General features: G+C 43.1%; 1 protein-coding gene across 3 annotated transcripts in view; it reads right to left on the bottom strand.

The window, feature by feature from the left end:
• unc13d (unc-13 homolog D (C. elegans)) overlaps positions 1-15,098 on the bottom strand; it is a 276,077-nt gene that overhangs the window by 15,507 nt on the left and 245,472 nt on the right. For all 3 annotated transcript variants that reach the window (XM_041217092.1, XM_041217094.1, XM_041217093.1), the window contains 4 exons: positions 12,282-12,515; positions 9,906-9,977; positions 7,236-7,315; positions 182-287 (listed from right to left, as the gene is read on the bottom strand). In XM_041217092.1, coding sequence (XP_041073026.1) covers positions 182-287; positions 7,236-7,315; positions 9,906-9,977; positions 12,282-12,515 — 492 coding nt within the window. The remainder of the gene's footprint in view (positions 1-181; positions 288-7,235; positions 7,316-9,905; positions 9,978-12,281; positions 12,516-15,098) is intronic.

Below are 15,098 nucleotides of genomic sequence, written 5' to 3'. Positions count from 1 at the left end.
AGTCTCATAAAATTAGTTCCTCAGTCTTTAAACCCATGATAGGGCAGTTCTTCCAATTCATCTACAGAGTAAAATGTGACAACAGCTAACAGTGTCTGTCTTATCCATGTTAGGAAGAACTTTGCAGCGCTGAGCACTGTCTTCACACTATACCTACTCCAAATCAGTCAAATAATCTCACCTTCAAAGCATCCTTTAGCTTCATATAAAACCTCTGAGAAGTACCACCCTGATGTGAAGTTGAGTAGATGATCTCAATTATATCTGTCCAAAGGAAACCTAAAAGGCTGTGAGAAAAGATACAGTGAATTGCCATATATGCCTTTCAATTCTAGGATTTGGACTGGGACCCAATGCAGAATAATGGATGAGAGAATCTAAGGTGGTGGAAATTTGCTAACCTGACACCCAAAAAAGCTGGCCAGGCTGGATCAAAAAAAAATTTCAAAATTGAGATTGACAGATTTTTAAGATATTAAGGGTTATGAAACCAAAGCAGAAGGGTGGAGTTGATACACAGATCATCCATTGATCTAATTGAATGGCACAGGCTCAAGCAGCTGAGTATCCTTCTCCTGTTCCTATGTTCTTAACTGCTCCTATGTGAAAAGTGCTGGGCAGTCTCAAACATAAAAGTCGCAAGAATGGCTGATGGGGGAAAAGAGTATATAGTGGTATGGGTAGGAGGTGTTCTTCTGATTCGGAGCTGAGGAGTCTTGTTGGAGCAGACAAGAGAGGAGAAGCTAAATTAAATTGACATTGAGAGGGAAAGAACAAACAATAAGGGAAAAACATGCCCGACATTCTGATTAATATTTCTGTCCGTGAGCATGTTACTTCCTACTTGCAGCATGGAAGACACTTCTGCCCAGATGAGGAAAGTACCAATGATCTGGGGCCCTCTTACCCCTCCCCAATCCTCACAACTCAAACCCCCTTCAATAAGGAAACCTCCTGCTTATTACCATATACTGCCCTCCCTCAGCTGATGAATCAGTGCTCCTCCAATTAGAACACCATTTGGAGGAAGCACTGAGGGTGGCAAGGGCGCAGAATATACTCTGGGTGGGGGACTTCAATATCCATCACCAAGAGTGGCTTGGTAGCACCACTACTGACTGAGCAGGTCAAGTCCTAAAGGACGTAACTGCTAAACAGGGTCTGCAGCAGATGGTGAAAGAACAAACAAGAGGGAAAAACATATTTGACTTCATCCTCACCAATCTGCCTGCCGCAGATGCATCTGTCCATGACAGTATCGGTAGGAGTGACCACTACACAGTCCTTGTGGAGATGAAGTCCCGCCTTCACATTGAGGATACCCTTCATCATGTTGTATGGCACTACCACTGTGCTAAATGGGATAGATTTTGAGCAGATCCAGCAATTCAAGACTGGGCATCCGTGAGGTGCTGTGGGCCACTAGCAGCAGAAGAATTGCTCTAGAACACAGTCTGTAACCTCATGGCCTGGCATATCCCCCACTTATCATTACCATCAAGCAAGGGATCAATCCTAGTTCAATGAAGAGTGCAAGAGGGCATGCCAGGAGCAGCACCAGGCATACCTAAAAATGAGGTGTCAACCTGGTGAAGCTATAATACGTAGGTGAAGAGATGGTGTGAAGGGGAGGGTTTCAGATTCCTGGGGCATTGGGACCGGTTCTGGAGGAGGTGGGATCAGTACAAACTGGACGGGTTACACCTGGGCAGGACTGGGACTGATGTCCTGGGGCAACATTTGCTAGAGTGGTTGGGGAGGGTTTAAATTAAAATGGCAGGGGGATGGGAATCTATGGAAGGAGTCAGAGGAGGGGGAATCAAAGACAAGAACAAAAGACAGAAAGGGGAATAAGAAAAGTGATAGAGAAATCAAGGGCAAAAATCAAACAGGGCCTCAGTGAAAAATAGTGGGAACGGGACAAGTAATGTTAAAAAGACAAGCCTTAAGGCTTTGTGCTTTAATGCGAGGAGTATTTGCAATAAAGTGGATGAATTAACCACACAAATAGATGTAAACAGGTATGATATAATCAGGATTACGGAGACATGGCTGCAGGGTGACCAGGGATGGGAACTGAACATCCAGGGGTAATCAGTATTTAGGAAGGACAAACAAAAAGGAAAAGGTGGTGGAGTTGCATTGCTGGTTAAAGAGAAAATTAATGCAATAGTGAGGAAAGATATTAGTTTCAACGATGTGAAATCTGTATGGGTAGAGCTGAGAAACACTAAGGGGCAAAAAACGTTAGCGGGGCTTGTATATAGACCCTCAAACTGTAGTGGTGATGTTGGGAATGGCATTAAACAGGAAATTAGAGACATATGCAATAAAGGAACATCTGTAATTATGGCTGACTTTAATATGCGTATAGATTGGACAAATCAAATTAGTAACAAAACTGTAGAGGAGGAATTCCTGGAGTGTATAAGGGATGTTTTTTTGGACCAATACATTGAGGAACCAACGAGAGAACAGGCCATCTTCGACTGGGTATTGTGTAATGAGAAAGGAATAATTGGCAATCTAGTTGTGCTATCTAGTCATCCTTGGGGATGAGCGACCATAATATGATAGAATTCTTCATCAAGATGGAGAGTGACATAGTTGATTCTGAGACTTGGGTCCTGAATCTTAATAAAGGAAACTACGATGGTATGAGGTGCGAGTTGGTTATGATGGATTGGGAAATGTTACTTAAAGGGATGATGGTGGATAGGCAATGGTAAACATTCAAAGAGTGCATGGGTGAACTACAACAATTGTTTATTCCTGTCTGGCGCAAAAGCAAAACAGGAAAGGTGGCCAAACCATGGCTTACAAGGGAAATTAGAGATAGTATTAGATGCAAGGAGAGGCATACAAATTGGCCAGAAAAAACAACAGACCTGAGGATTGGGAGTAGTTTAGAATTCAGCAAAGGAGGACCAAGGGATTGATGAAGAAGGGGAAAATAGATTACGAGTAAGCTCGCGGGAAACATAAAAACTGACTGTAAAAGTTTCTGTAGGTATATGAAGAGAAAAAGATTGGTGAAGACAAATGTAGATCCCTTACAGTCAGAAACAGGGGAATTTATAATGGGGAACAAAGAAATGGCTGACCAACTAAATACATACTTTGGTTCTGTCGTCACAATGGAGGACACAAATAACATACCAGAAATGTTGGGGAACACAGGGTTTAGTGAGAGGGAGGAACTGAAAGAAATTTAGTAGGGAAATGGTGTTGGGGAAATTAATGGGATTGAAGGCCGATAAATCCCTGGGGCCTGATAATCTACATCCCAGAGTACTTAAGGAAGGGGCCCTAGAAATAGTGGTTGCATTGGTGGTCATTTTCTGAGATTCTATAGACTCTAGAACAGTTCCTACAGATTGGAGGGTAGCTAATGTAACCCTACTATTTAGAAAGGGAGGCAGAGAGAAAACAGGGAATTATAGACCAGTCAGCCTGATGTCAGTCATGGGGAAAATTCTAGAGTCCATTACAAAAGATTTAATAGCTGAGCACATGGAAAACAGTGGCAGAATCGGACAGAGTCAGCATGGATTCATGAAAGGGTCATTATTGCTTGACATATCTACTGGAATTTTTTAAGAATGTAACTAGCAGAGTTGATGAGGGGGAGCCAGTGGATGTGGTTTATTTGGACTTCCAGAAGGTTTTCGACAAAGTCCCACATAAGAGACTGGCGTGTAAAATTAAAGCGGATGGGATTGGGGGTAGTGTATTGAGATGGATAGAAAACTGGTTGGCAGACAGGAAACAAAGAGTAGGAATAAGCGGGTCTTTTTCTGAATGGTAAGCAGTGACTAGTGGGGTACCGCAGGGATTGGTGCTGAGATCCCAGTTATTCACAAAATATATTAATGATTTAGATGAGGGAATTAAATGTAATATCTCCAAATTTGCAGATGACACAAAGCTGGGTGGGAAGGTGAGCTGTGAGGAGGATGCAGAGATGCTTCAGTGTGATTTGGACAAACTGAGTCAGTGGGCAAATGCGTGGCAGATGCAGTATAATGTGGATAAATGTGAGGTTATCCATTTTGGTAGCAAAAACAGGCAGACAGATTATCATTTGAATGGCTATAAATTGAGAGAGGGGAATGTGCAACGAGACCTGGGTGTCCTTGTACACCAGTCGCTGAAGATAAACATGCAGGTGCAGCAGGCGGTAAAGATGGTAAATGGTATGTTGGCCTTCATAGCCAGAGGATTCAAGTACAGGAACAGGGATGTCTTGCTTCAATTGTACAGGGCCTTGGTGAGACCACACCTGGAATACTGTGTGCAGTTTTGGTCTCCTTATCTGAGGAAGGATGTACTTGCTATAGAGGGAGTGCAGCGAAGGTTTACCCAACTGTTTTCTGGGATGGCGGGACTGACATATGAGAAGAGATTGAGTCAATTAGGATTATATTCGCTGGAGTTCAGAAGAATGAGGGGGGATCTCATAGAAACCTATAAAATTCTAACAGGATTAGACAGGGTAGATGCAGGAAGGATGTTCCCGATAGTTGGGGAGCCCAGAACCAGGGGTCACAGTCTGAGGATATGGGGTAGACCATTTAGCACTGAGATGAGGAGAAATTTCTTCACCCAGAGATGATGCGGTGAGTCTGTGGAATTCGTTACCACAGAAAGTAGTTGAGACCAAAACATTGTATGCTTTCAAGGAATTAGATATAGCTGTTGGGGCAAAAGGGATCAAAGGGTATGGGGAGAAAGCGGGAGCAAGCTATTGAGTTGGATAATCAACCATGATCATAATGAATGGCAGAGCAGGCTCGAAGGGCCGAATGGCCTACTCCGGCCCCTAGTTTCTATGTTTTTATAACTCAGGGCTACATGTGTGCCAAACAGCATAAGCAGCAAGTGATAGACAGAGCTAAGCAATTCCACATCCAACGGATCATATCTAAGCTCTGAAGTCCTACTTCATCCAGTCATGAATGGTGGTGAACAATTAAACAACTCACTGGAGGAGGAGGCTCCACAAATATCCCATTCCTCAATGATGGGGGAGCCCAACACATCAGTGCAAAAGATAAGGCTGAAGCATTTTCTACAATCTTCAGCCAGTAGTGCCAAGTAGATGATCCATTTCAGCCTCCTCTGGAGGTCCCCAGCATCACAGGTGCCAGTCTTCAGCCAATTCGATTCATTCCACGTGATGTCAAGAAACAGTTGAAGGCACTGAATAGTGCAAAGGCTATGGGCCCGGACAAATATTCTGGCAATAGTACTGAAGACTTGTGCTCCAGAACTTGTTATGCCCCTAGCCAATGTGGAAAATTGCCCACAAAAAGGACAAATCCAACCCGGCCAATTACCACCCCATCAGTCTACTCTTGATCATCAGTAAAGTGATGGAAGGGGTCATCAACAGTGCTATCAAGCAGCACTTGCTTAGCAATAACCTGCTCACTGAAGTCCAGATTGGGTTCCCCTAGAACCACTCAGCTCCTGACCTCATTACAGCCTTCGTTCAAAAATGGACAAAAGAGTTGAACACCCAAGGTGAGGTGAGAGTGACAGCCTTTGACAGCAAGGCCGCATTCGACCGAGTGTGGCATCAAGGAGCCCTAGCAAAACTGGAATCAATGGGAATTAGGGGGCACTCCATTGGTTGGAGTCATACCTAGCACAAAGAAAGATGGTTGTGGTTATTGGAGGTCAGTCATGTCTGTCCCAGGACATCGCTGCAGGAATTCCTCAGCGTAGTGTCATTGGCCCAACATCTTCAGCTGCTTTATCAATGATCTTCCTTCCATCATAAGGTCAGAAGTGGGGATGTACACTGATGATTGCACAACATCCAGCACCATTCGCAACTCCTAAGATACTAAAACAGTCCATGTCTATATGCAGGCAGCAAGACCTGGACAATATCAAGGCTTGGGCTGACAAGTGGCAAGTAACATTCTCGCCACACAAGTGCCAGGCAATGACCATCTCCAACAAGAGAGAGCCCAACCATCGTCCTTTGACATTCAATAGCATTACCGTCACTGAATCCCCCACTATCAGCATCCTGGGGGTTACCATTGACCAGAAACTGAACTGGACTAGCCATATAGATACTGCATTTATAAGAGCATCAGTTCACCATCCTGACTTGGAAATATATCGCCGTTCCTTCACTGTCGCTGGGTCAAAATCCAGGAAATCTCTCCCTAACAGCACTCTGGGTGTACCTACACCACATGGACTGCAACAATTCAAGAAGGCAGTTCATCACCACCTTCTCAAGGGCAACTAGGGAAGGGCAATAAATGCTAGCCCAGCCAGCGAAAACACATCCCGTGAGTGAATTAAAAAAAAGGCCCAGACTACTAAAGGAGGGTGACATTTTCCTACATCATCTCAAAAACCTGCATTTATATTATGTCTCTGACAGAGTAAAATGTACCAGGGGACTTCACAGGGGCATTATCAAACAAAATTTGACAGCGAGTAACATAAGGAGTTATTGGGACAGATGATCAAAAGCTTTGTTGCAAAAGGAGCATCTTAAAGGAGGAGAGTGTAGTAGAAAATCAGGGAGGTTTAGGCAGGGAATTCCAGGGTTTAGGGCCTTGATAGCTGAAGGCGTGACCACCAATGGTGGAACAAAGTAAATAGGGAGCATAAGAGACCAGAATTAGAGGAGTGTTGGAGGAGGTTACAGAGATATGTCAGGTGGTGAAACCATGGGAGAGTTTTGAAAACAAGGATTACCTGGCACCAAATGCAAACAGATGAACTAGCTGTGAATCTGACATTAACTAATGGTCTTATGGGTTGAAATTAGAGCCAGATAATAAGCTGGCACCAATCCCACCTAACCAACATCTATTGCCTACCCTGTTAAAACCCAGTGGAATAACCGGCCCCCATCCCCATAATCAAAGTGAAAACAGAATGTGCAGTGGTTTCCCAAAATACTATATTTGGGTTGAGACAGTCAACTATGTACTGTTTTGATGCTAGTTCTTAGCATCCTGCAGTTTTTCTGTCCACTAATATGAACAGACAGTAAGTCACCCTGGGTACACTGATCCCTGGTACTGAAACTATCATGATCTTTCACTCTGGCAGCTCTATTGAAGTTACACACCCGGCATAACCAATATTTTTTCTTTCCAGATATTTACTGATCTGCTGTGTATTTTCAGTAGTTTCTGTGTTTATTTCAGATTTTAAATTATTTTCTTTCTACTGCATGATGCACTGTGTGTGTGACTGACCTCTGAAAATTTTCTTCTACCAGGTTGGCATCCATGTATGCAAACTCATTTTCCAGAAAGTTAATTAAAGGAACAACCATCTAAAGTAGAAACAAATATGTTGAAGTTAGTGTAACACATCTGTGATGGAAAATGTTCACATTTTAAAGCTAAATTACCCTTAAACATGTCTGACATATTTTTCATACTTCCCTCATCTGTTCTGGAGGTAGTATAGTGCAGACTGCACAAACCCTCAGCTACACCTGTTTCTTTGTGGTTCTCTATAGCAGTGTTTTAGCTAATTTGCATGAGATGTGCCTGGTTCTCACAGTTTTTTCTTCTTATGCACTGCAGCCTAATATACTCCATTAGTCTCATTAAAAATTTGTGTCAGAGTAGTAGGTTAGAATAATGAAAGAAACTTTGCATTGGCTATGTGTTTCAAAATTATCTGACTTTCTTTAAGTCATCGAACTGCTTGTCTGACATCCAGTACTGGATGAACAGAGATTTCCTCCGATCAAATACTGAGAAGAGCAAAGCAACTGTTTTCAGTCCCTGTCACAAACTCCATTCCCTAGCTACTGATGCCAGCCCTAGCCCTGACAACTGTCTGAGGCTGAACCAGTTTCACAACTTTGGTATATTTGACCCTGAGATGAGCTTCCAATCAGATATCCGTGCCACCATTAGGATCAGCTATTTTCAGGTCTGTAACATCACTCGACTCTGCCTCTGCCTCAACTCATCTGTTGATTAAACTCTCATTCACACCTCTAGACTTGACTATTCCAATGTTTTCCTGGCTGGCCTCCCATATTCTACCCTCCATAAACTTGAGGTCATATAAAATTCTGCTGCCTATCCCCTTACTCGTACCAAGTCTTACTCACTCATCACCTCTGTGTTACTTGACCGACATTGGCAGTGCCTCAACTTTCAATTTCTCATCCTTGCAGGGGTGAAATTAACTTAAATTTCTTATTGGTACCGTTATATCAAAAAAACCCTTCCCACCTCTACTATATTTAATACAAGTGATAAACTGATGTTCTGTTATTAATAAGTTAAACCTAGCCTATTTTGCCTATTTGTACTGAATGCTTCAGCCACTTTCTTACTGATATGTCGTACGGGACTGTATCGGCTTACTTTTACCTCCTTATCTCTGCAATCTCCTCACTAATTCCGGCCTATTAAACATCCCTGTTTTTAATCACTGCGCCACTGGTATTTGTACCTTCAGTTGCCAAGGTCCTAAGCTCTGGAATTCTCTCCTAATACCTCTTGGCTTCTCCACCTCTCTTTCCTCCTTCAAGACAATACTTAAAAACTTACATCTTTGACCAAGCTTTTGGACATCTACCCTAATATCACCTTATATGGCTAAGTGTCAAGTTTTGCTTTATAACGTGCTTTGGGATGTTTTATTACATTCAAAGGCACCATATAAACACAAGTTGTTGTTTTTGTTGTTGGCTCCCTTTGTTTGCCCATCAATCTGTCCTTACTCTTTTCCTTCTTCCACCCACTCTTCTTTCCATCCACCCTTCCTTCCAGCCACTCTCCCTCTTCCTTCCTTCCCTCTCCTCCTAATTACAATATTTTACAAATTCAATTCCAGTTAACTTGATCATCTATCTAATGATAATTAAACAGCCAACCAATCCCATCTAAGCAATCTTCTAATGTAGAAGTTTAATGCTCCATAAGATCACCTGGACATTTCAATTATTCATATTACTCCCCAATATTTTAGCACTTCCCCCCCCCCCCCACCATTTCTCTCCCTTCTTTTCCACACACATTAAGCACCCTCTGGTAGCTGACCCATGTGGCCATTCATTGTTGTCTAGGTGAGCCTAGACAACAAATAGCACCAGGCTATTCAACCATGTGGCCATCCTTGCTGTGCATGATCCTACATTTGCCTGATGGAAATCATTTTCCAGCAGGATTCACAACACATCAATCAGGATCCTTGACTGATTCTTTTTTTCTTTATAAGACTGGGGAATGCAAGTTCATTGCAATATCCAAGTAAGGAAAGACTTGCCTTTATAAAGCTTTAGTGAATTCAGAATGTCCCAAAGCACTTTACAGTACTTGTGATGTGTAGTCTCTGTCGTAATGTAGGAAATGCAGCAGCTAATTTGCATGCACCAAGCTCCCACAAACAGTATTGAGATAATGACCAGATAAACTGAATGATTTTGGTTGAGAGATAAATATTGGCAAGAACACTGGGGGAAACACCAGTGCTCTTCAAAATAGTGCCACGGAATCTTTTACCTCCACTTGAGGGGGCAGACAGGGCCTCGTTTTAACATTTCATTTGAAAAGTGGCATTTTCAACAGTGCAGCACTCCCTCTAAAGTGGGAGCGTCAAGACTAGATTTTGCATTCAAGTCTCTGGTGTGGGACTTAAACCCACAACTCTGACTCAGAGGGACGAGTGTTATTATTGAACCACAGCTGACACCTGAGCCACAGCTCATAGTAGACCAGGATCAAACTGTAGATCTGGGATCTTCAAGTTTGCACACTCTATTTTAAAATTGAGCCATTGGGGAGCTACTTTTAACAACATTCTATCTCCCTGTCAGAGAATGTCCAGGTAAAACAACCCATGTTTTGGATTTCTGTCACTGTGACTTCTTTGGGTGTTGTTACTGATGCAGTACTTACATTAACCATTGGAGTGCTGTCACTCTGAGAAACTGAGAGGTTGTTGATGCGCTTCTTTATGTCAGCCTGCAGCTGATAAACACAAGACAGGAAAATTAGATTTTGTAACATTGATTTGTATTAGTCAGAGACCTTCAGGTTTTAACTTGCTCAGATTTAAAAATTCCAAATCTCAGACAAAAATGGCAATATGAAAGAATCCTCTATAAACAAGGTAACCAGTGAAAAAAATCATAACTGCATCAACTGGACAAACCAGAAATTGAACCCAAGCAACAGGGGAAACCAGACTGTCCTCTCTCTACTGACCAAGGATATTTATAGAACCAACTACTTAGTCAATCATGATACCATTATGCTCTGGGTTTCAGTCAGCCCAGGTCAAGGAGATTAATCCGCTGTTGCACTTGCCACAGGCCCCGAGGGATATTTTCCATGGGCCTTTCCTGGTCACTTGTAACTCCAGTGGAAGAAATGACAGGAATGGCCATATTTAACTGTTTACACCATTTTGCTGCTGGTTCTACCTATCTTCAACCAAAGCTATAAAGGAAGATTGGGAAAACCCTATAGAAATTCAAGTTGTGGATGTTTAGTCATTGCTTGTATTTTACTTTGTCACTGTTCAATTAATAAAAATTATTTAGTTTTGCTGTAATCCCTCCTCTGAACGGGTCCTGCTTTTGTAGTTGAACTGTGTAAGGTAAGGAGGGCTCAGTTCGAAGAATAAAGGAAATCTCTTCACAGTCATTGTGTTCCCTGATGGAACCTCTTCCAAACAATAATAGGACCTATTTTCCTGAACTATCATCAGGAAATTTGTGCTTTAAAAAATAAGTGCTAAATGTTCGTTGGTGGGGAGCTTGACCTTACTTAGAAGCTCAACATCTCCTTTTTGGCCAGGCTCATGAAAAGGCAAATCATAGAACATGGTCATGAAAGCCACTGGATTACTATAAAAACCCAACTGCTTCAGCAATGACTTTCACAGAAGGGAAACTGTTATCTCTACTTTGTCTAGCCTATACTTGGTACCATTCCAACACTAACTCTTCATGCTCTCCAGATGCTTCTCAAGAGGTCCGACCATCACTTTGTCTGGGCAACCAGGGCTGCTCCAAGAGCAAATTAAATGAAATAGGACTTTTTTTATCTCACTATGGTACATACACTCTCATTCAATGAACTATTCTCAATAAATTCAGTCTCTAGTCATTGATTATCCAGTAGTAGCAGGAAGATGTAGCCATCTGCTCTACAAGTAGAACACGAGGAACAGTTCAAATTGTGACTGTGGCCATCCAAGTCTGACCATTGCCCACATACTGAACTACTGCCCTGAGAATCCAACCCCGATGGCATCTCAACACTGCGTCAGTTGAATCCATTGAATGGACTGTTAACCTCGACATCAAACTGTAACTGCTTCCCCAGCTATACAAAATATATACAAATCGAGTAATTACTTACTCCTAGCTTCAAATGGATCATGAATCAACAATCAAGAAACTGAAATTTCAGGCTGGACAAGGTGCAAGGGACAAAGAAAAAGGCCGCAACCAGATTGTAAACAATTCTAGACCCATTTTTAAGCTCCAGTTGTTTTCCAATTGGTGGATGTGGGGTTGTGCAGGGTGTGGCGTGGAGGTTTAGCATGGGCTGATATTCCACCTACCTGCATCCTAAACTAATTCAGTTTGCCAGAGTGTTCTGCTGCTTATGCTCATAAAAGGCTTCACTTGATCTCATATCTCCAGAGGGCTGGGATGAAGACTCAGCTTTTGCCAGGTAATTGATCCCAGGGGGATCAGTTACCTTAATCTACTGCAATTCTAGCTCTCACTAAAGCATACAATTCCCCAGAGCCACAAGTCCAAATCAGGGTTGGATTCTCAGGGCAGTAGTTCAGTATGTGGGCAATGGTCAGACTTGGATGGCCACAGTCACAATTTGAACTGTTCCTCGTGTTCTACTTGTAGAGCAGGTGGCTACATCTTCCTGCTACTACTGGATAATCAATGACTAGAGACTGAGTTTATTGAGAATAGTTCATTGAATGAGAGTTTATGTATCATAGCGGGAAAAAATTCCTGTTTCACTTAATTTGTTCTTGGAAGTAGCTTTTGGTGTCCACAGAGGTTCTGCCATATGTTGCTACGCCTGCTGGCAAATTGGACTAAGCACTGCTAATGTGAATTTCCCAAATACAGTGATGACCCTGTCCTGGGAATTAGAGCAGGGTTAGAATAGGTGGCTGCAAGCAGCTGGGCGTCTCACTATGCTGCTGGTCGAGTGGTGAAGCAGATATTCCAGGATTTCAGCCCCAAAATTTCCTCTATTCTGAACATTCTGGTTACATTGAAGTGTTTTCCGTACCTTCTGTGCAAGGGTTTGGATCACACCCTCAATCTTCTTGTTGATTGAGCTCTTGATCGTTTCAAGTTGGGTGAGCAGCGTGTTTTGGATCTGGTCCACTGAAATCATATTGGCTGTGTCTTCCTTAAGGCCTTGCCAATCTAGGTCTTCTGGCAGCTTGGAAAAAATCTCCCGCAGCTGCTTCATGTTATTGAGAACCACGCACAGTTGTAGTGACCTCACTGCGTTTACTGACTAGGGATGAAAGTATGGTGAATACATGTCACTGCATAGTTTCTAGCCATTTCTTCAGCCTCCATTTACATTTTTTATTTAAACTAAGGAACTATAGTAATGGACCAAGACCTACCAAGATTGAAAGGAGTAAAGGTCACAGAATCATAGTGCAGAGAGGCCCTTCGGCCCATCGAGTCTGCACCGACATGTGAAAAACACCTCACCTACCTACCTAATCCAATTCACTAGCACTTGGCCCATAACCTTGAATGTTATGACGTGCCAAGTGCTCATCCAGGTACTTTGTAAAGGATGTGAGGCAACCCGCCTCCACCACCCTCCCAGGCAGTGCATTCCAGACCATCACCACCCTCTGGATAAAAAAGTTTTTCCTCACATCCCCCCTAAAACTCCTGCCCCTCACCTTGAACTTATGTCCCCTCGTGACTGACCATTCAACTAAGGGGAACAACTGCTCCCTATCCTCCCTGTCCATGCCTCTCATAATCTTGTACACCTCAATCAGGTCGCCCCTCAGTCTTCTCCGCTCCAACAAAAACAACCCAAGTCTATCCAACCTCTCTTCATAACTTAAATGTTTCATCCCAGGCAACATCCTGGTGAATCTCCTCTGCACCCCCTCCAGTGCAATCACATCCTTCCTATAACGACCAGAACTGCACACAATACTCCAGCTCTGGCCCCACCAAGGTTCTATACAACTCCAACATGACCTCCCTTCTTTTGTAGTCCATGCCTCGATTGATAAAGGCAAGTGTCCCATATGCCTTTTTCACCACCCCACTAACATGCCCCTCCGCCTTCAGAGATCTATAGACACACACGCCAAGGTCCCTTTGTTCCTCAGAACTTCCTAGTGTAATGCTGTTCATTGAATACTTCCTTGCCAAATTACTCCTTCCAAAGTGTATCACCTCACACTTTTCAGGGTTAAATTCCATCTGCCATTTATCTGACCATTTGACCATCCCGTCTATATCTTCCTGTAGCCCAAGACACTCAACCTCACTCTTAACCACCCAGCCAATCTTTGTGTCATCCGCAAACTTACTAATCCTACACCCCACATAGTCATCTATGTCGTTTATATAAATGACGAATAATAGGGGACCCAACACAGATCCCTGTGGTACCGCCACTGGACACTGGCTTCCAGTCACTGAAGTATCCTTCTATCATCACCCTCTGTCTCCTGCAACTAAGCCAATTTTGAATCCACCTGATCAAATTACCCTGTATCCATGTGCATTTGCCTTCTTTAAAAGTCTCCCATATGGGACCTTGTCAAAGGCTTTGCTGAAATCCATATAAACTACATCAACTGCACTACCCTCATCTACACACCTGGTCACCTCCTCTAAAAATTCAATCAAATTTGTTAGGCATGACCTCCCTCTGACAAAGCCACGCTGACTATCCCTGATCAAACCTTGCCTCTCCAAGTGCAGATAGATTCTGTTCTTCAGAATTTTCTCCAATAGTTTCCCTACCACTGACGTGAGACTCACTGGCCTGTAGTTCCCTGGCTTATCTCTACAACCCTTCTTAAATGGTGGAACTACATTAGCTGTTCTCCAATCCTCTGGCACATCTCCCGTGGCTAGAGAGGAATTAAAAATTTGGTTCAGAGCCACTGCGATCTCCTCTCTTGCCTCCCTCCGCAGTCTGGGACACAAATCACCAGGACCTGGAGATTTGTCCACTTTTAAGCCTGCCAACACCTCCAATACCTTATCACTCCCTATATCAAGTTGCTTAAGAACCTCGCAGTCTCTCTCCCAGAGTTCGATACCTTCATCCCCATTCTCTTGGATGGAAACGGATGTGAAGTATTCATTCAACACCCTAGCGATGTCATCTGGCTCCACCCATAGATTGCCCCCTTGGTCCCTTATGGGCCTTTCTCTTTTCCTGGTTATCCTCTTCCCATTGATATATTTATAGAATATCTTGGGATTTTCCCTACTTTTACCAGCCAGAGCTTTCTCATATCTCCTAATTGCTTTCTTAAGCTCTACCCTGCACTTTCTGTAGTCCACTAATTCCTCCGCTGATTTGCTTCCCTTGTGCCTGCTAAAAGCCTCTCTTTTCCTTCTCATCGTAACCTGAATGTCTCTGGTCATCCATGGTTCTCTAGGCTTGTTACTCCTTATCACCCTAGAGGGAACATGTTGAGCCTGTACCCTCCCCATTTCCTTTTTGAACACCCCCCACTGCTCCTCTGTAGATTTCCACACAAGTGGCTATTCCCAGTCTACCTTGGCCAGATCCTGCCTTATTTTACTAAAACCCACTCTCCCCCAATCCAAAATATTTTTTTGTAACTTGTCTATTTCTTTGCCTATAACAAACGTAAATTGTACCATGTTGTGGTCGCTATCACTAAAATGCTCCCTCACCACCACCTCAGCCACCTGTCCGGCTTCATTCCCCAGAATTAGGTCCAGCACTGCACTGTCCCTCTACATATTGACCTAAAAAGGTCTCCTGTACATATTTCAAGAAATCCACTCCATCCAAGCCCTTAACACTATGTCTATCCCAAGTAATGTTGGGAAAGATGAAATCCCCTAATATAAT

This window comes from Carcharodon carcharias, chromosome 22 (assembly GCF_017639515.1).
Source record: "Carcharodon carcharias isolate sCarCar2 chromosome 22, sCarCar2.pri, whole genome shotgun sequence".
Taxonomy (NCBI): domain Eukaryota; kingdom Metazoa; phylum Chordata; class Chondrichthyes; order Lamniformes; family Lamnidae; genus Carcharodon; species Carcharodon carcharias.
The sequence above is the reverse complement of the archived record's forward strand: the minus strand, read 5'-3'. Positions and strand labels throughout refer to the sequence as shown.